At 39.8% G+C, this 22,066-nt stretch overlaps 1 protein-coding gene across 1 annotated transcript in view; it reads left to right on the top strand.

Annotated features, from left to right (window-relative positions):
• LRP1B (LDL receptor related protein 1B) overlaps positions 1 to 22,066 on the top strand; it is a 572,531-nt gene that overhangs the window by 190,046 nt on the left and 360,419 nt on the right. The window contains exons 4-6 of the mRNA XM_026088976.1: positions 9,000 to 9,119; positions 10,243 to 10,371; positions 17,498 to 17,755. Of these exons, the coding sequence (XP_025944761.1) occupies positions 9,000 to 9,119; positions 10,243 to 10,371; positions 17,498 to 17,755 (507 nt within the window). The remainder of the gene's footprint in view (positions 1 to 8,999; positions 9,120 to 10,242; positions 10,372 to 17,497; positions 17,756 to 22,066) is intronic.

The raw sequence follows: 22,066 nt of genomic DNA, 5'->3' as shown, positions 1-22,066 counted from the left end.
CGGCGCGTTTTCAGGCTGCTGCTGGGCAAAGTCATGGTAACGTATTTAGAAGGAAGAGGGAGCCCGTAGGATCCCCAAAAGACTTTCTGGTGGGAGGGGAGAAGGGTTCATACCTCGGAAACGTGAGTAACTGAGGGCAGACCTTAGTGAAGGGACGCCCAGAAGAAGGGACCTGCCCCTTCGGGGACAGGCTCCTCAAGAGCCTTTCAATTCCTGAGCCCCTCTGAGAGGCTTCCTACCATCCTGTGCCTCCCTGAAACGCTGCTGAGCCTTTTTCACTCCAGAGCCTGCTCTGCCTCTGCCACAAAATTGACTTTGGCCTCTCCAAGCATTCATCAGGCAGTGAAATGCTATTGACTTATAAGCCTGAGAAATCTTGAGCTAACTCTGTCAGTGCATTTTATATGAACCAGTGAAGATTACTAGCCAGCCCAGGTGGCCTGCTCGTGGGTCACTGCTGCTCCTTGCTGTAGTTGATCTGTTCTGCCAATCTTTGGCACCGTACACAAACTGTATTAGTTACTACTTGCACTTCTGGATTATTAATGAGCATGTTCAGTATTGTCAGGCTTCATGCGAGTGTCCATGATATCTCACTGGATACCCTTAATTTAATAATGGTTCTTTGTAACTCAGTGAAACCGGTTCAGGAGGTGTTCGGGGCTGTGAAAGTACCTAAAACTATATGTTAGTTTATATGACTTTAAATGAGCGTGTGTTCTTCTCACCTGAGGGATATCTCTTCTTTTAGATCTAAATCATATATCCAGATTAATAGCCAGATAAATGAGTCTCTTCTTAGTCATGAAATCGCTTACCCAGTTTAAATTTTCCCATGTGAACTTCTCTTTAGCTTATGCTTGTGTATGGCAGCCAAGGTATAACTAAAGCAGCAAAAGGTCAAAATAATGAGCCATTTCCACTGGTGAAGCCAATATTTTACTACATGCCTACTACCTGCTGATCTCATCTTTTAAAGTGTTTTGTGATGCTATGGTTGAAGAACATAACATAAAACAAATTGTTTTGAAGCTCAGCCAACTGTTGTAGGTCAAGATTTAGGCAGCAAAAAATCTCAGTAGCACATCCTTGAAAAATAAATTTATCCATGAACATTGTAAGGAGATAGTGTTAGGTAATATTTTGAAGATGGATATGTTCGCTTCTGAAAAGGAGTGGTGATGGGAGTATGAATTTGGAAGATAGGGTTTCTTGTCTAAGCTTTGCTCTAAAGGCATCCTGCAACATTCCTTGTCCTTTCTGATTTCATTAGGTTGGAAATGACTATATATATATATATATATATATTTATATGTTTTAATACTATCTTGTTAATCACAAGCAGCCTGAACTTACTCAGCAAGACATGTCCATTTTCGCTGAACAATAATCACAGTAAGACACTTCTGGTTTTGAACAGGCTGACAAATCCTTTAAACAAGTTCTTTGTTTTTCTTCTAATTGCAAAATTTTAATGTCTATTTAAAATAATACTGTATCAAATTGCTCAGCAACCTTTTCTTGCCAACACCTTGACTGTGATGTGTGGAAAGATCAAATAGAGGGCTGAGATACATTGAGCAGGATTTGTGCAATCCAGCCCGTGCAGCACCGTGCTCAGAAGTGCTTGAACTGAGCTGTCTTTGAATAGGTGCTGTTAGGAAAAAGGGAGTTTGGGTTTTGTGGGATCATAGCGAGAGAATGGACATTACAGTATGAGTCTGTTGCCCGATAATTATAGTAATGGCAGAGGCTGGAAATACTGCAGTCTGTGCTTTGCTCCCAGAACCCTTCATATATTTTATCTGGTGACTATTTTATGGAAAATTCAGGAGCAACCTGGTACTCAGGACAAAGCACCATTCTCATATACCAGTTCCCTGCTTATGTCCTGGAAATATTAGTGTAGGACTAACACCCTAGCCTTAGGAAGAGATACCGTGCTCTGGATTTTAAGTGGACGGAGTTACCTGCCAGCAGTCCATGCCGGTGACTAAGCTCTACGAAAGAAAAGGATTTCAGTTATACCCAGGGCTTGTGATTTGCTTAGAATTCCTCTAGGCAGTTCCCTCCCAGCATGCAGGGTTTTCAGTTGTCTTTCTGGGTTGCTGTCACTCTGTGCACTACACAGAAACCCCACTACGTGTCTGATCTCTGGGGCTGGGCACCTGCAGGCTGGCTTGCAGACCCTAACTGTAAATGCCTAAATCTTTAAAGCATCTAGCTTTTAGGTAATTTTTCTAAATGGGGGGCTTATTTCAAGTGGCTGGTAAATACAACTTTAGTCCTGCGTTTTCCTAAGCCTCCTAACCACAAGTTAGGAAGCAGCAGTCAATCAGCTCTGCCGGGATGTGGAGGCTGCAGCTGGACCTGGGCTTCCAGGGGAAACAAGGGAACACAGGATAGGTGGAGGAAATGTTCATCTAAGCATTTGTCTAAGGACAGAAAGATATCTTGTTTTTTTCCCTAGCCTAAGGTTTTTTCCCCTATTTGAGTGTAATGGGGCACATCTGCCATATATTGCATGTTATTTGAAATTTGACTCCTTCAACTTCTATGCTCAACTTTGGCTGAGGTCACCCATAGCAAGCGTATAAGGTTATGAATCTGATCTCAGATTTCCATATCTCTTTCTCAGTGGTATATCTACCATGACGGAGTTATGGGCCCAGGTGTGTGACAAAGATCATTATATTTTTGTCATATTTTTATGGTACGGTAGTCAAAACTAATAAAAAGACCAACAAATGTAAGATAACAACATGCTGCATTATTTCAATCCAGCAATTGAATTCTATCAATCAAGCTACCCTTTTCTGTCAGAGAAGCAAACCATAGCGCTTTATACCGTGCATATAACATAAACAGTAACAACCACAAAAAACCTTAGGGTAAATTAAATTAAAGAGTCTAATCTGTAAAAGAATTGTACTTCAGAAACTGGGAAAATGAACTAGAAAAGAAAAACAAGGCTTACAGCATATGTGAGATAAGAATAGTCTAGACATCGGTTTATGAATACTGAATCATAAAAACTGAATGAATAACACAGTGATAAGATCAAGTAAATTCATGAAACACAAAGCTGCCAAAAAGAGTCCGAATATTTAAGAGATATAAAAATATGTATGGAGTACAATTAGAAGACTAGTTCAGTAACAAACTCCCCTAAGTTTTCCTCTGGGTACATTTCAGAAGGAAAAAAGAATTAGTCTTAGTTCCATAATGAAAAATGATATTCTAGCAAAAGATAGTGAGTAACTTTAGGAATATGGTATTTGCCTTCTTCCCAGGCAACATTACCCTGGTAGCTCGTAGTCCTTCTCTGATCAACTGTTTGCCAAGGATCCTTTGTTGCTGCAAATCGCTAAGTCCCAAACGTACAGCAGGAGCTGTGTTGTTATTCCCTAAGCATGTTATCTTGCACTTTGAACTGTTAAACTTCACCTCATTTCTTTTGCTTAGTCCCCCTCTGGATTGTTGATGCTTATCAACGTTGTGTAATCAGCAATTCTTAATTTACCAAGTACTGTAGAACTGTCTGCCCTCTCTGGCATACACCGTCATTACGGAAAGAGCAGTACAGGTCTTATTTATTACAGATGTGCCTGTATTGGCTTTCATACTGAGTTAATTGCAGTGAGAAACCAGCTGTGCTGTTTTTCTCATTCCTTTTCGCCAGATTGATGAGAGAAGGGAGAGACTTCTGCAGCGCTTTGCACGAGGGCTATGATGTAATCGAAGACCAGCATTTTTATCAGCTTGTCTCGTTGTCGGTACATAAAACACCCCCGGACAGTTAAGGAAGCTTTATAAGGAGGCCTGACTCAAGTCTGAAGGGCTTCTCTTATCTTGCCTTTCCTTTGAAAAATATATTAGTTGTTACCCAAAGTCTGCTAGAGGGAACCGAGTAATCAAATACAAATAAACACACATTTAAAACATAGTACTAAGGCACTGCCAAGGTTGCCAATTGTGTTTTAAAAATAAGTGACTTCTGAAAGCATTATTTTTACCTGTGTTATAATAAAAAGTGAGTTAAAAATTAGCATTTTGACATTAGAATACTCTTTGAATGGCATAATGTTCCTAAGATGATGATATTTAAGGAAAGTAGATCTGTTTAGTAAATTCATTCTTCCTTTAAAGATTTTTCAGTCAATATTTCTGAGCAGTATTGGAAATGTTTTTCACTTTGAAAGGCTAAAATATTACAGACACACAAAATATTGGAATCTCTTTTTACCCTTTTGGGGGTTTTTTTAACTTTGAAATAGAATCAGAATGTCCAATTTTTTATTTTTCCTTTAATCGTTGAAGATTCAAAGCTTCTTTGTAACCTTATAGGTTTTTTAAGAAGGAAAGGAGGAGGAAAAGAATCGATTATACATACCTTTGGTTTTATGACATTCTCTAAGAAAAAAATAAATGGTCATTCGGTTGTTTTCCAAATTAAGAGAAAACTTTCATTTGAGACTTGAATTTGTTTATAAACCTGCTTTATAAAATGCTAGTCCTTGCTCAGTTCTGTTCAGAAGGCCTAATATGTCTTTAATATTACGGTATCAGAATCGTAATAGAAACTGATTTATTTAAAATATTTATTTTCATTTAACTGAAATAAGACACTTCAAATTTTTTTATATTACATCTTCACTTTACCTTTTCCTCTAAGTTTTTATCTGTCGGGTAGAAGAGATGTTCTGAGCAGGTCCTTTGACCTGCTCAGAAGTTTCAAGGGGTGCTTTTGTTCTGAAACTCAGACCCAACATTGCTTCAGGCTGGAATTCTTGTTGCTTAAGACAATAAAGTCAAAACAGGAGAAATGCAGGTGATGTACTCATGAAACATAACTGGGTGCCCCCTACAGCCAAAAAGGTCTCATATAATCAAAGTGGCTCAAAAATAATGTCAGCTAAATGCATTTCTTTGGGTGTCAATCTAGTCCTTTTTCATCCTCTCAGTAAAGGCAAAGTTAACCAAGGCAACTTATTCAATCAGCTCTAGTGTTCGACAATTCCTGGTAGCTGAAAAATTTAAGGTACTAAAAAATTGCAAGCTTAGTTGCTTTTCTTTTTAATAAAAGCATAGCCAAAACATCTAAGCTTGAGAACCTCGAGTGAACTTTGAAACTCCTATCAGTTTAGGAGGAAGTGACAAAAAGCATAGTTGGATCAGTTGGTTAATTCTTTAATTGAAAAGGCTTTCAAGAGAAGATAGTGGTTCCTTATATCATTTATCTTGAATGAACTATGGTAAGCAATGAACTTCCTTGAAGAGGGAAGGAAGAAATGAAGCCAGTATTTTATTCTTGTGAAATCCTGCTGGAGCAGGAAGCTTGTCCAAGAAGCTTACAACTCCTCCGAGCTGGTGTCAAAGGAATATCACTTTAGGGGACACGAGATGAGCAGCATCTTTGCCTGGTTGGCTACTCTGCTGATGGACGAGACAGCTGGGAGTTAGAGGAACATGGCAGGAGGGAAGCAGGGTGACATGGGTGTATTTCCGAAAGCAGGGTGGCTTTTGTGATAGACAAACGACTATAGGGAGACTCTTTCATGGGACCCAGGGAAGGAAAAACTGCTGCTCCGAATCTCTCCTATGAAAGAAAGAAAACACTGAACAAAATGATCTAAATCAGAACTGGATGAGTTGTCAGTACTCCCTGGGCTTGGAGAAAATACATCAACCTAAAGTCACTCACAGCTGCTTCTGCTACTCTGTGTTTCTGCAAATGGCATGCCTTGCTTTGCAGCTCCATGTCTTGAATTGTGGGCCTCTCTGTGAGCTATAAAGCTCTCTTGTGTTGCTTTCCCTCGGTTCACCTTCTTCCTTTAAGCCTTGCAGCAGAAATACCACGCTTTGACAAATCCAGAGGTTTCTGTAGCTGTGGTGAAGGCGGAAAGCTCAGTGAGGCTCACTCGTCACCACCTATGTACTTGGTATATGAACTCGCATGGAGAGAGGGAGACCAAGTGGGTGCATCATTTTACTTAATCCTAAAGCAAGGCAGGAAGCACAAGAAATGGGGGTCCCTGCTTTTCATCTCTCTAAATTTCCCATCTGGAGTAATAAAAATACCCATGTTCGACTTCATGATTTTCTCTACCTCCGTGGTTGTCAGACATTGTTTTCTGTAACACACGTGTCCTTCAGTGCTTCAGACACCCCCAGAGGCAAACTGACTCAATTTTTTTCTCAAAAGTTTTCAGGATTAGTGACTTAAAGTGAAGAAAATAAAAGTATTAGTAAGATAGAAAGTACATTTATTTACCCTCAACGTTGTTGTTTTATTTTATGCTTCTCTGCTTGTGAATTCCCCTAGCAGGTTTAGCAGAAAATTTGCGATAGAGTATGTATGTTCTGCAGCATGAAGATCTCTCTCACACAAGCAATAGGAAAGCTGTTCACAGGCATGTGAATGGAGGCAAATTACTATTGTGATCATCTGGTAATTTTATGGAGGGAAAAAGTTTGAAGACAGAATGATATGATAATCCTCATTGCTTGTGTGTTTGAGGGATGCCCTGCTGGCTGGCCAACCAGCCACCTCCCTCCAGGGCAACTAGAAAAAGTAGTTTCAGTGTAAAATTTGAGATAAGCAATAGATTAAGATTGCTCCTTTTCATAACTGCTTCTTGTTAAAATGAGAGAAGAAACTTTGTTTTTCTCACTGCTCTAGTTTTAACTATTTCAAATTCAGCCAAATACTCTGAAAACCATTATTGCAACCGACCATGAAACATGTTTTTTGAGAAAACTCATTTGAAATTAGTTCTTGATCAATGGGACCAGACATCAGTCACAAGGAAGTGAATATAAAGAATGGCGCAGGGAAAGGCAGCGTTAGTGGAATACTTCCTAGTAGAAGTGATTTATAAAAGCGTAGCAGGTGGGAAGAGGACACCAAGGCAATTGTGAGAGACGGTGTGAAAAACAAAAAGTGTGGGAAGCATGAGGGATGAGATGTGAGAGCTATCCAGAGCACTTCAGCTATACCTACCGTAAGGAAAATGCAACAGTGGTCTTCTTAAAAGTCGTCCACATGATACTGTAGTAATTTAAAATCAATGAAATGCAACATGCTATGGAAACAAAGGAAGAAATGGGCTATTTTTAGGCACTTTCCCTTAATGGCACGCACTTGCCGATGAGTTGTCGCCTCCCCAGCGGCCTTGGCTGGCTGCGTAGCGGGTCGCACTATTACCGCTGAAGCTGCTGGCTCTCTCTATCCATTACGGACACCGTGCAAACAATCCAGAGGCCGGTTGTGAGTTAAGTAGTTACCGTCCGGTTAAAGCTACCGGCTGTATTGTATAACACAAATATTTGAGGGAGAAAATTATAGGTTGTAAAGGCTGGTTGATCCATGTTTGCTTAGAAAATGAAATGTATATGTCAATTTTGTTCAGATAGCAGTATTAAATAAACAGACAGCGTATAATCCGCGTGGTCCCGGTTCCACACCTCGGCATGCAGTTGCTTTTGAAGTTATCTTTAGGGACGTTTCCCTGTCTGCGTTTCGGAAGTGACTTGCTCTTGGAGAGGTGTAAGAGATTTAAGGCCTAGGCTAGGGACAAGAAAGCAGCAAAGCAAGCTACGGCCAAAACCGTGTTCTCTTGCTACCGCGAGGGCACAAAGACAGGGGAATAACCCGCAAGCCCCTTGGGAAAAAGCACAGATTTTGGCAGCGGCCAGTGCAGGAGCCCGTAGTCAGCCCACATACTGTGTGGATTATAGATCTTCAGGGACTCTCCTCCGCTAATCGTGTGACGCATCTCTCTGTTTTTATACTAGCTAGGAAGCGGTAGCTGTGGGTGCCAACCACAGCCGCTTTTCTCCCAAAATGTCGGCTTAGTTTTGACACAGGCGCACGTTCCAGAATTGAAACCCTGCGTCGCAGATGCTGATGCTGATTCTTTTTCATATTCATTTTCATTCTATCCCCCAAGTAGAACTTGATTAATAATGATCAGGTGGCTTAAGCGTGCCCACATATTAAACCACAGGCTTCTCTTCTTCTGTAGGACATACCCAGTTACTTTAAGACAGCTCCATAGCAGAATCTTTCCAGGTTATTCTCTGATCCATCCGCATATAGGTTTGACTGATGAAAATTATTTTTAGCTCAACCCTTTAAGCTGTATTCCTCAATGCTTTTCTTATTTTTCTATAGGGAAAAATGTTTTTGTACGTTAAAATACTCTTTTTTTGATTGGCAAAATAATTGATATACTTCATCCAGCTTGGGGCTGAGAATTGTCTGAACTTATTAGTTTGCTTCCGTGCCGCTTCATGCCAGAAATTATTGCAGCGTGTGTTTCTGCAGCATAGCTTCTGGCTGTTAGCATCGTGCCTTGTGCTGATGGTATGGGTTGAAGCAATAGATTCTATGAAGGACTTCAGTGGTAATGACATACGTTATGTCCACTTTTTGTCCGACATCACATGTGCAACATTAAATTATTGTACCGGAATGTACTCCCGTGGATTGCTGTGAAGGTTATATGTGTATCTGTAAATCAAAACAAGCTTTCAAAAGATAGCAAATCAATTGATATGAGGGATAGGAAAGACGTAGATGTTGAAACCTTTCTCATAACCTTGGCTGTTTTTTATAACTGTAATCTAACTGTTTGAGGTTTGTTTGCTTTTTTCCCCCAAATCATCACTTTGACTGAAAATGACTGATATGCAAAAAATGGAGGTCTAAGCGGAGCAAAAGTACACCTAAGCCATGAACTTGTGAGCAACTTTGGATAGAAGTAGATACTGATTTCTTTTCATTATCTGGCTGAAATGCAATTTTCAAAGCAAGCTTTTCGCCACGTATTATGTGTCATAACACATTTCTAACAGCAACAACCAGTGTAAACAGCTAGTGATGTTGTTTCCTTCCTGAGACATGCACATATATATAAAAGCTGGGAAGTTTGTGATATAGCGATAATCAGAATGAACATTTAATAACATTTTGCTCTGACTGTTTTTCTTTACAGAATTGCTACCCAAATGCCAACAGATGAATTGCCGATACAAATGCGCCATTACAAGGAATGGCACCAGGTGTTACTGTGAAGATGGATATGAAGCAAGCAGTGATGGAAGAAGCTGCAGAGGTAAATAAGAAATATGCTGTAAAGTTAACCCCAGGCTTCCTAGTGCTTCCTTGCAGATGGATAATAACGGAGCTGTAGAAATCTTCCGTGAGTGGGGATTCTTTCCGAGATCAGCTTATTAAACTGTATATATCTGCTTACACAAAAGATTAATGTGAAAAGTATTACAGTAACAGCATAAAACCACGTGTGAATTACTGTTCTGTTGCTGCTCTTGACCTGAAAGCAGATATACGTATGAAGTGTTTCATTAAGTGGCTCAGCGGCTTCTGTCGCTTGTGAAGCCCGGCAGCGCCGGTAGCGGTGCGTGTTGGTTACTCCCCAGGGTGTTGTGTGGCACCAGAAACAACTGTCCTGACGGGTAAAATCCATGGCCTCTTCTAGGCTGGCAGCTGGGTTTGGCCGTGTGGCTACTGCTGATGGCGGCAGGAATAACATTCCTCGCCTTTCCCGTGACTGCGGAGTGGCTGCCAGGCGCAGAGGACAGGACACGAGCCCGGGCTCTCGGCCACATCTGGCCTAGACACCGTACGGAGCAGTTAATGACAGGCTGGAGAGCTTGGGCGCTTGCTCAGAGCCTCACGGCCCTCCATGTATGCCTGTATAGCCTAGTTGAGAAAATAGTTCTTTATATTTGTTAGAGGAATATATAGTTTTTGATGTAGTGGATGATGGTTTAATGCAGAAGTTGTGACAGTTCCTTTAAGGAGCTGTAAGACATTTCCAGCATAAATAGGTTGAGAAGGATAATCAATCATTTCCTCTCTGGAAATGTTGTTTCATTTATGGTCCCTGATAATTGTAAATGCAGGTGAAAGTGGTCTCTAATAGAAACAAGAGCCCAAATGTGTCCCTGACATGATGTAGACACTGGATGCTAATTGAAGAAATGAAGGTTTTTTCTTTCAAAATTAACAGCAATTAAACTTGAAAACTCTTGATCTTCTATTTGGTTACTAGAGTAAGTTCAGCAGCCAAGACCCGCAATAAGGTCAAGGTTTGAGAAGGGGAAAAAATAAAGCATCATACCTTAATGACTTAACTTTACTCTAAGAATTCTGATTTTTTGTTGAATTTCCTTATTCTTTTCTTTTCTTTTATCTTTAAACAAACTCTCCTTTAGATTTGGATGAATGTAATACGTATGGAAGCTGTAGCCAGATGTGTGCAAATACAGACGGATCATACACTTGTAGCTGTGTGGAGGGTTATGTACTTCAGCCTGATAACAAATCTTGCAAGGTCAAAAACGGTAAGTTTTAAACTCTTTTTACCTTAATGAAAACATTCTTTTTTTTTTTTTTTTGGTTCTGTCTATAGGATATATGTGAAAAAATAGATAGAAATGCATACTAAGAAGAGATGGACTTTCCTTCACTTTATTAAAAGATGCACCCTTAATGACCCTGGAACACTTTGCACATACTATGACAATACCCCAAGGACATTATTTTAAAGTTATTATATGGTTATTATTAATTAACATGAATACTCAATGCAGCCAAGATTAGAACAGTTACCAGTTTCCCTTTTCATAAATAAGTCAAAGATTTTCCCCACACAAACAAAATAAGCTGTTTACTCGGTTAAGATAGCGGAGATGGTGACAAGGCAGAGGAAATTATCATGAGGTAATTGTACCCTTAGGATAAAAAAAGACATGAGATTGCTTTGTCCTTGAAATATCCCAAGAGGTGAATTTCATTATGAACATATTCACGCTAGGCTTTCTTTGTTACTTAATGCATATTTTCATTAGTAATAATGAATTGGGTATTTGAGGGAATTAGTGAATTGTGTTTAATGAAGCTGTATTGTGCAAAGTATTTTCTTATTCAGCACATTGACTTAGCAACCTTTTTTTAAAAAAAAAACAAGCCTTTCTTATTCAATCGATTCAACACCCTTGATGATTCAAGACCCAAGTGTAAAACTATATTTGTTATATTTTTATTTAGGCTTCTGCATTCGGGGTTTTTTTTTTAAGTCTTCTGTAGGTATTTTACCATTATAAAATGTGAAAATCTAGTGTTTTTTGAGGCTACTTCAAAGAAAAGGCATTGCTAAGCATGCTCAGTCTTGAGCACCAGTAAGAGTATGAGTTGTTATTGTTTCTATCAAATTTTGTATTGATCCACATAACATAGCTATAGATTGAAAACCAAATCACTGAGATAAGTAGTGTAATGTAGGAAATTCCATACCAAGTAAAAATATTTTAATATGCTTCTTCCTCCACTACATAAAAAATCAATCAATAAAATAATTCTCGATCAGGAAGTTTTCACGGTGCTAGTACCGGAGCTGAGACGAGTCTCCGAGTTTCCTGTCTTGGATCCAGCAGGCTGAGCAGCAGCCGAGTGCTGTAGAGAGCTGTCAGTGTCTTGGTGGTCTCGCTGAAATGAGTCTCCTCAGCATTAACGGAGAAGAACTCCTCCGTCTTTTGTAGTACCTCATCATATTTATTTTCCAGCAGTTTTCGTCTTTTCTGATATTTGCAGCAGGGAATCACTAGTCATTAATCAGAGAAATCACTGCGGGATAGTACAAATCAAGATCATGGTGCTGTGAAGAAATGAGTGTTGCTCTTGTTTCGTTGGTTCTGCGCGTAAACATAACTTTTCCTTGAGGCAATGCTGGATTAGATAATCAAGATGTGGAATATTTCAACCAAATACTTCATAGCGCCCGGAGGTCTGAAAGAAGCCTGGCACGGGAATGATGGCGTTTCTGTCGCCAAATGCTGCAGCAGCTCCAAGGCTTGTAATAACTTAGGCTGCCTCACAGGACCCAGCTGGAGGGGGGCAAACAGGGAAGTACCGCAGACCAGCAGGTAGCCTTCCTTGGCCCTTGCCCTTACCTTCATAAGTAGGCTGATAATACAGCTTGCTTTTCGCAAGTTGCTGCCTTGTAGGATAAGGTTCAAGCAGGGAGGAAAGCAAGGTGCTGCCCTGCACGGATGAGGATCGATGAACAACTAACCAGGGACCAGTTCTGTAGGAAAGTAGCTAAAATGTGTCATGGATCCCAAGTCAAAAATGAGTCCCAAATGTCCTACGGTTGGGGGAGGAGGGGCAGGGTCCATCCTGGTATGTGTAAGTGGGATTATTCCTTGCAAGACATCTGAAGTAATCCTGATAGCTACTCAGCAGTGGGAAAGCTTCAGCTGGGATGCTGCATCCAGGATAGACTCCAAGAGAAAACTGTTTAGGAGTACATAGGTATCTAGGAAAGAAAACCCAAGACTTCTGAGGAAAAACGTCACCTTTTTTTTCTCCTTAAAATGCCTAAAGAAAATAAGGCTGGGAAGAGCAAACTATCCCCTTTGTCTGCATTTGACAAAAACTGTCATCAAATATTTAAAGCAAATGAACTAAGGAATATTCTGTTCTGCGTGTGCAAGGTAGATAAGCAGCAACAGAGGTTTAGGTTAGGCATTAGGTAAAACTTTCTCATGTTCATGACAGCGAACCTGCTAATGATACGAATTGCTCTCCATGCCGAGATCCCAGACGCAGCCGAATACGTGACGACGACAAGCGGTAGCGCTCCTCTGCCATGTTTTAGCAAACTGAGCTTGCTTAAATATTTGCTGAGAGAGAATCCAGCGTCTTCCTCTCCGTTAGTCCTCGTCACGCCGCGGCGGCGGAGGCTGCGGGCGCCGTGCGGGGCTGAGCGGGCCGGCGGCCCTGGGGGCACCCGTGGGTGGGCGCCGCGGCCGCCGGAGGGCTCCCCCAGCTCCCCCTCGCTTCGGAGCCCGTCGCCCCCAGACGGTGTTTCTGCACAAGCAAATTAGCAAAGACGTTCGCCGAAGTTGCTGGTTTTCTGCCCTTTAGGCAGCCAAATGCTTAGCTGTAAAGGTGGGTAGGTTTATACGTCATTAAATTCTGCATTTTCTTCCTCAGCTCATTTAAATAACTTTGGAGCCTGAAACTTTTAGCTACGCAGTACCTTTGGGAAGGATGTTAAAATGGGTATCAAAACAGCTGGGGGCACACTGTGTTTTTTTCCAGACTTTTTAACCACGCTTTTTTTTTTTTATGTATAAAGCAGTTAATGACTTTTTCCGCGGTGAAAATGAAACAAAATGTCACTTTGCTGAACAGCGTTCTAGAGCTTGTTTACCAAAATGTTATGCCGCTATGTCAAGGCCTGCACCTGATGAAAAGAATATGTAAGGAAACAAAGCGGCAGAACTGGAAATCTTTAGCTTAGGAAAAAGCTGTCTTTCTTCCAAAAGTACCTGGTGTGCTTTATTTCTTCCTAGCCTACCTAGAGAGAAACACCATGGGATAAGAAACGTTTGTCATACAAATATAGCAGGGCGAACTGATAATGATGAAAATAAAAATCTGTTTCTGATATTTTAGAAAACATCCATCGCGAACTGATTTCACGACACAGTTTTCTTTTAAAACCTCACAGAACTAGTTTGTGAGGCCTGAGAGTAAAAATAATCCATTTTTAGGCATATTGTGGATAAATTTTTAAGAAGTGCTCAGAATTTGCTCTTAAGGACTCTTCTCCTGAGGTGTGCGTTGCAAGGTTGCTGGTAAACCCTGAATTCTGCTTTTCTCCTTTTCATGTCGCTCTAATGAAAATTTTCTGCTGGCGTTGGTGAAGATCGTCTTGCACAGGAGGACTAGGACCGTGGTGGCAGGGCAGAAATCCGTAGGTCCTTGTTTGTTGTGACATCGCTTACTGATCTGTCGTTTAGACAAGATCAGGCAGGGAAGGAATGCAAGTCTTTCATCTTTTTCACTATTGTATCTTAAACATAATTCAAAGGAAGATACTTTCATTTTAGACAAGCGGGATGAATCGTAAAACTTTCCTGGATTAGAGAACTGTTCACTTCTTATCTTTCATATAAAATGAAAGGGAAAAGAAAACTCTGGGAAGAATAACAGTAACTCATCCTAGCTGCATCTGCTGAACTTTTAAACTGTATAGATTCCATTCCTGAGAAATGGAAAAGTAGTATTTGTGACTAAAAAAACTGAAATAATTTTCAGCTTCTTTTTTGTTTTTATCTACATTTTACAATATATATACTAAGATGCTTTATACAGAATTTTTAATGATTTTGTGTGTAGTTTTATGATGAAAATAATTTTAATTAAGCATGTTTATTTTTTTTAAATAAGTGACTAGGACATCAGTGCTTACCTGAGCACCATTGGAATAAATATGTTACCCAGCATACTGTGAAAAAACATGATTAACTGATTCAATCCATTGAATTATTGCTTCTCAGGACTGCTTGAAAAATATAATTTCAAGCTCAGTAATCTGGTTTCTGGATAAGTTCTGCAAGAATACAGATGTGTTTTAAATGTTTAATAGCGCCTGCAAAGTAGAAGCTCTTAGCAGTGCCAAGAATACTTATGATTCCTTTGTCTGGCGCCAGCTTTGATTACAACCGCTGCTCAGGAGTTTCGACACTAATTCTTTTTCGGAATTCCCTTATGTCTTAGACATTAATACTAAAATACAACCTTTCTCCAGAGTTTAGTGAGGTATTAAATCCTTGTTATAGTTTTCAATAGGTCAGTTCAAAACACTCCACGAAGGGAAGTGGTTCTCTGTTATGACCTTGCACATATTTCTCTTTTGGAAAAGCGAGGCCAGGGAGCTTCACCCGTGGCTTATCCCGCTTTACAAGAAGTTGCTTTTCTTAAACAAGTTCAATTCCTTTCTGTCTTTACATACCTTTCGCATTTTTCAAATACTTTTTTGTATGGATATCAGTGATATATTGTTGGAACTGAATGTGAGAAAGGTGAGGACAAAGTACGTTAGGAAAGGAATAAATTTCGGGAAGTGTGGTTTTGCAGATGTGAACACCAGGTTTACTGGAGAGAGAAAATGCACGTCGCAAGGTAGAGTACACTTTATAGAAAGAAAAACAATAGGAAAAGAGTCAATGAAAGCCACCTTGGAAAAGAATACATGCTGGTCCATTGTGGAAAAGAAAATTTTTGGTAACAAAGTAAACAAAATGCAAAAGGAATGTTTAAATAAAAGTATGTTATACCAAAGAATAAACTTTAACGCCTACTTCTGTGGATTTCAATGGAGACCACTAAGCAGTGTATTCACTAAGCGTTTTTTTCTCTTTAATCAGACTTGCTGATGAAGTATTATTTGTCAGGTCCTTTGATGTGTGTAATTTTTTTTCTCCATTCTTTCAGCTAGAATTACTCCGTAAAATTTTGAAAACTTTATTAAGTAGAATGTTGATTGAAAATACTACATTTAAATACAGCATTTAAACCCTGATTTATTCCTTTGAATGTAAGCAGGTTGCTTTGGGATGAGAGCTCTTGACTTAGCAACACAAACGTTTTTCACACATGCTTGGCAATGGCAGTGTGAGACTGTAGGTTTTAGGGCAAAATTTTCAACACACAGCTTCTGCAAGTTGGCCCACTTGCCAACATTATATAATTTTGCAAATGAATGGGACGTGCTGTAATGTTGTTGACCATGTTGCAGGGGACAAATTCCCATTAACTGACTCCTGTGAACATATCTCATTGCAAAAATAGACATCACTGTTGCCCAATTAAACATAAAGCAACTTTAAATAATAATTTCTCAGGGAATTTCAATCTCCTTACAAAGAAGTTCTGCAAAATTCTGTGTGGTCACCTTGTCTTGGGGGTCAGCATTTCTGCTAAGTCTTCAGGAACAGCTTTAGACATTCAGTGAGGCTCAGTCAATTTGGGTCCTGTATAAGCAGCTACTCTATGTTGAAAATCATACTTTCATCTGGAAATACTGCATCTGACAGCACTAACTCATTCAGTATTTCTTTGGCACAGTCCATCTGTTGTCACCTTTGGCATATAAATAGGTGTGAGTAGTTCTTGAATTACCTGTTATACTTCCATAGATTCTCTGCAGGAAAACAAAACAGGTAAAATTCATTCTGTCCATCAAGCAGTCAGGAAAATAAAGCAGATTAAGGGTTATGGTGACATCCTTGAACAGGACATATGACGGGTATGGGGGAAAACACTTTGTTCCAGGAGTAGTGTAGCAACTTCTTGCATCGACTCTTGAGCTTGCTGTTATCAACAGCCTGCTATCCGTAGCGCTACAAACCTGTTTTCCCCTCCAAGACATTTCTGTATTTGTGTGGTTCTACTTTAATCATTAGCTGAAAAACATTCTGCTGCCTGTGGTGGCAACTTTTAGCAGCAATTGTTTCCGTTGCAGTTAAGCAGCAGCGTGTTGCTGGGCCCGTGCTGCAGTGGGTGTGCTCGGTCCCGCGCGACAGCAGCTCTGCGGGGAGGGCAGCGACTCCACGCTTGAGTCTCCCTCGACAGCTCAGTCAAAGCAGAGATCTCTTCTTTGCAGGCAAGGATCTGCTTGTATGAATGAGGTGCCTTCCTCTGCTAAAGACTGAAAAGCTGCATTGAGTTGACTAGGTGTGTTTTAATCCTAGCCTACAAGAAAAAGTATTTGTGGATGCTGTGAAAATTCCACTATATACACTTGCCCGTAACTTCCAGCAGTTGGGCTTTGGGTACTGTAGTTCCTGGTTACACAATCCAGTCTTTATGGATACCTTATTTTCATGTCTTCCTCCCTCGGGGAGTCTTCTTCACTTTCCAGGTATTGTTGTTTTCTTCGTTATTCACACATTGTTCAAGTATTGTTATAAATTATTAGCAGGACTTCTGGTCAAAGTGATTCAGGTGAATGTGACGAGAGGCCTCACTTGAAGTTGCATGTGATACTATGAGTTGCTTCCCCTTATGTACTTTTTATTGTGACCTGAATGTTTTCCTAGTGGAAACTTCACATTCTCCGTTCCTTTTTCGCTGTCAGGACACTCCACTGCATAAAGCTTTCTGCCCTGGTATTGTGCTTATCACGTGTGTGACGTAGCCAGGTTTCAGTGCATTAGGCTTTCTTTAAGCTGCATTCACGCAGTTTTTGTCTTATTTTACAGACTGAAATATGAAAAGTATCTTACTATTTCAGGTATACTTATAAGTTCTTCAGTTTTTCCTGACCTATATTCTTTTAACAATGTCAGTAATCCAGATAGAAATGATTTGCATAACTTGTATTTCTTTTTATGATTTAGATATGAAAAATGTTGTAATAATGATGCTTTGAATTTAACAGAAGCTATGGCTAAGGTAATTAATTTTCTTTAATGATGTGAACCATTGTAACAGCAGGATAAAATAGAGTCGTAATTTGGTATATGTGATAGGTATGAGAATCAAAACAAAAAGGCGATTTATTATGTCTCTTAAAACATGCAGGTAAAAGCATATAAAACTACATTAAACCTGGAAAGATAAATATGGTCTGTTACAGTCTGTTAACACTTTAATTTCTCTTTGCTTTGTTTTTAGAGCCCACCGATAGACCTCCACTTCTGCTGGTTGCAAGCTCTGAAACAATTGAGGTCTTATATCTTAATGGAAGCAGAGCGTCTACCCGAACTCCCGTGAAAGGATCTGCAATTTTTACACTAGATTATATTTACAAAGAGGACACAATTTGTTGGATTGAATCAAGAGATCCTTTAAGTCAGTTGAAATGTGTCAAGATAACAAAAGCTGGGAAGTTAACAGATGAACGGATAATAAACATTGCTCAGTATCTTCACAGTAAGTATTTGACAGTCTTTTAGCAGAATGATGTAGAGTGTTTGTCTTTGCAAACTTGCAGGAGACTTTATAACTATTTGGGGGCTTCCTGTTGAAGATGGTCTTAACTGAAACTCATAAGCACTTTTATGTTTTCCTCTCTAAGATATATATATCCAAGGTTTTTAAAGATGTACATTTTTTGTAGTCCAAATATAATGTGTAAAAGGTATGGTCTTACAAAAACAGGACAGCACAAAAGAAGAAGAAATGTAAAAGGCCCCCCTTTCTCTGGTGATGCACTGCTACATAAAGCTCAAAAAAGATTCTTTGCTACTGGAACAATGCTTTTAACATTAATTAATGAGAGATGTATGCTTATCACATTTGCTGTCAATGATCGTAGGTATATTAGTTCTTGAAAATAATAAAATATTTTGTGATTTATTGGAAATAGATTGCTGCCCTTTTTGCAATAAGAAGGATTTAACTTATAATACTGAAGTAGTCTTCTGCATTACATCATTAGTTTTTAATCATCTTCTCAGTTGGTGGACCCCGCTATCTTCTGAAGGAGTTGTTGATCCATTTAGATATTTTTATGTGAACAGACTACAAAATAACATACAGGTTTTAAAAAATGCGATTTTCTTCATCTTTCACAGAAGAGTTGTCCACAGATCAGATTGTAAAGCACATCCCTGAAGAGTGTAATGATGGTGTTAATAATAGGCTTCAGAAAACTCAGAACGGGAATCTCCATTGGTTTGCACTGGACCTAAGTTTTAGAAAAATCGTTTTAAGTAGAGGTGGACATCAAAGAATAAGTCTGAACTGATCTCAGACTTTCTGACTGTCCAGTTCAGGAATATTCAAATTACAGGTTTGATTAGACCTCTTGGAGGTTCATGTCAAAGTGGTAAATTCTTTCAAGAGATTGTGCTTTAGACCATCACAATAACTGCTGTAAGGTGTGGTTATTTTTCCAGGGTAAGAGATTGATTTTTACTTATTTTTCTAATTCCATCTTTATTATGTAGAAAATTAAATTGAAAAAGAAAGATGAGGACTTTTTTTTTTTTTAAATTAACCACTCATTGTGACTCTACTACTTTTAGAGGACTCTTTTATCTTAGATGTAGAGCACAGATGTATTTTTTTTTGCCTTTTTCATGTTTTCTTGCATTTTTAATGTTGTATTTTAGAGGAGTTTTCATACTTTAGGTATCTAAGAGCCCTAAGAAACTCAGTGGTTGTATTTGAATGTGCCTTCTTAATTCACTCTGTTATTTTATTTTATTTTCCTTTTAGTAAGAGCAATCAGATTAACTACAGTCCTTAGCAAAATTTGTTTTGTATTGAACTGTATGTGTGTCTGTTCTGTCACTTACCTTCATCATCAAAGGGGATCTTAGTGCTGTGGTTTTAGTTTTTCGCCAGTCCTCGCCTGCATTCCTCTCCCTGTGTTCTCTGCGTGTGAAAAGAATTGCTAATCTCGGTGGTGTTTGGATCGGCATTAGCGCATCTGTTTGCAAAATTAAGGCTGTATTATGGGTTTGCAATGAATACAGTGCCTGGAATTAATGAGCTAATCATTTTTCACAGTGTTAGTACACATCAGCATGGACGCTAATGTTTTGCTGAAACTTCACTGTAATCATTCAGTCTTGTTTAAATTAAGAATTGAAATTCCCATGGACATGTATTGACTGCAGAGACTTGTTCCAACTTATTGTTTGATTTTGGCTTAGGGAACAGGGCAGTCAGCTTGGAGCTCTCACTGACAAAATCTGGTAGATTTAGCTGTGGTTGGCTCCCGTGTCCTTGGCTCCATCCTCAGTGGGACAAGTAGTGTGAGAGCTGCTTTCATCTCACTCTCGCTTGCAGCTCTGCCAGTCTGTTCCCTGGGACAGAGGAGACCGGAGAGCGCATGGACAATATGCTGCTCCTTTTATGGGAATAATAACTTCCAAAAGGTTCAGTCACAGACTTTATATTTTCTGGTTTCCAATACAGAAATCACCCACTTGATAAAATCTTCCCTTGCAGACGTGCATCTGGAGTTGCTGTGTCTGCACGTGGACAAGGCTGGAGTCTGGATGTATGTCTGCGTGCATGTATAGGTCATTTTGTGGCTACAGCCCAAAATTGAGTTTTAATCTTAAATTATTACTTCCCCCGCACCACTACCTGTTGACCATAAGGTGGCTCCTGCCATTTCTCTTTATTACCTAGCACCTACTTCTGGTGTGGCCAATGAATTTCCTTTAACTGCTTCTCCAGGGTTTCAGCCTCAGCATTTTCAAGTGTGAGCGTATTCTCTCTGGCAGCTCAAGCTCAAGCCAAACAAATGGTCATGCCTCTGGAGCTGCTCATAGGAAAATGGAATATCTGCTCTTCACCAGAAACTTCTATTTTTGTATGTTTCTTTTCTGCTTTTTTTTGTTTTAAGCAAGAAAACATCCATCTAGCCAGAAAGAGGACAGAGCTATTCGTAAACTCTTAGAGAAAAAAGAAAAATTATTCTTAGAAGTGTCCATGGGATTTTTAAATTTATTTATCCCAGTTTTCTAATCTGTTGTTAGTTAGCTATCTGGATGAAAACATATCATAAAACATATCATTATTTGCATATAACACAAAAATTGGTAGAAAAGTCAGTCATACAAAGTGTTCGGGACTGCTTGAAGTGGACTTATTCAAAGTGTTTGTTCTAGCACAAGCAAGTATAATGTCTTGTAATTGGAACAAAGAATGTAGGTTGTATTTTAAGATGCAAGACTACATTTAGGAAAGCTGAGACCATGAAAATTACTTTGTTTTCATGATAGATTGAATAGTACAAGCTCTAGATAGTGAGCATAAACCTTGGATTTACAAAAGAAAGGAAATTACAGTCCTTTAGTATCTAGCATTTTTCCTCAAAGACAGTCCAATACAATTTCATTTTGGTATGTATGTGTCCCGGACAGATACAACCAGATTCTTTTGAAGAGGAGTGTTAATTTGGTCTGCATCTGTCCTTTATTCTACATGAGGATAGAGAAGTAGGACAGGCTGGTCCTGCACTCAGGTGTCGCTTGCTGCAGGAGAACAGGGTGGAAATCCAGTGCTGGTATTCCTCAGGCTTAGTAAGCTAGTTGTTGTCTTAGATTTATTATATCATTGATAGGTTTTTTGTTTGCTTGCTTGATAGGTTTCTTCTTTCAAATAGGAATAGGTTTCCATAGGCCTGGTAGTGTCAGCACAAGCATTCATGTCTCAGCCAAGGCCAGGCTTTGGCATGTTGTTTCGTCTTTGTCTCTTTAAGACCTAGGAGTTGTTGGAAGTGATGCTGGAAAACTTCCTACTCAGAAGATTTGTGCAGGCAGTGTCAGAGCCAAGTAGGCTCTCAGGGAACACTCTCTCATAATCAGGCTTGCGCAACCAGTAATAACCCATAATAAGCCATATACTGCTCACGCTTTGCACCATCTCGCAGCCCACTGCTCATTTGTACATCAGGACTTTAGGAACAAGCGTCTTTGTGAAATGCTGCCTCTAGGTAGCTAGGACCAAAACCAGCAATGTTTTTTAATGGAGTGAAGGTGGAAAGTCCCTCCCAAAGTCGTGCTGCTCCTAACCTTGATGTGGAATCGCCTGCCAAAGCTTGTCAACCGTGGGGAAGCCAGCAAGAGCAGCATCTTCTGGATGGCAGAATCTTCTTCTTCCTCATTTTAATAGGCATTTTGCATCTTCATCAGTACAAGTACCCTACTTGCTCTCCAGACAAGCGCCAGGGAGTGCAGTCTGTGGTCTTAGCAGCTATTCTTGAGTAGAATATAGCAAAATCTCTCTTTGGGACGCTACTTCAGAACACGATATTTTCTGCTTGGATGGTGTTTGGTTCAGGTTTCCTTTGCATTTAGTTACCACAGCACATCAGTACTATTAGAAATCCTGGAATGGTCGCATTTGGCTTTGCTGCTTTGCGGTGTTTTATACATCTAGACAGAGAATCCTACCTACCCTCAGAGCACATACAGGCTTTTCTGCCGGCAGATGTGCTTGTATGGAACTGATCCGGATGAAAAGAAACATTTTGCTCTACCTACTGTCTCAGTTTTAATGCATCTGATTTCCCTAGCCTTCCCCACCGCAGCACAAGGGAAGAGTCGCTGCAAGGTCGGGAACAAGTCACTGGGATGGAGCTGGCAGTCTCCTCTGGGCACCAGCCAGCGTCTAAGCTGGCAAGTGCAAAATGCACAAACTGGAGATGTATCGGCCTCTCTGCTCGGGGCACTTAACACCTTCTCCTTGCCCTCAGCAGGCCCAAGCCAAAGCGCACTTTTT

The sequence above is a fragment of the Apteryx rowi genome, unplaced genomic scaffold, assembly GCF_003343035.1.
Source record: "Apteryx rowi isolate R43461 unplaced genomic scaffold, aptRow1 scaffold_8, whole genome shotgun sequence".
Taxonomy (NCBI): domain Eukaryota; kingdom Metazoa; phylum Chordata; class Aves; order Apterygiformes; family Apterygidae; genus Apteryx; species Apteryx rowi.
The sequence above is the reverse complement of the archived record's forward strand: the minus strand, read 5'-3'. Positions and strand labels throughout refer to the sequence as shown.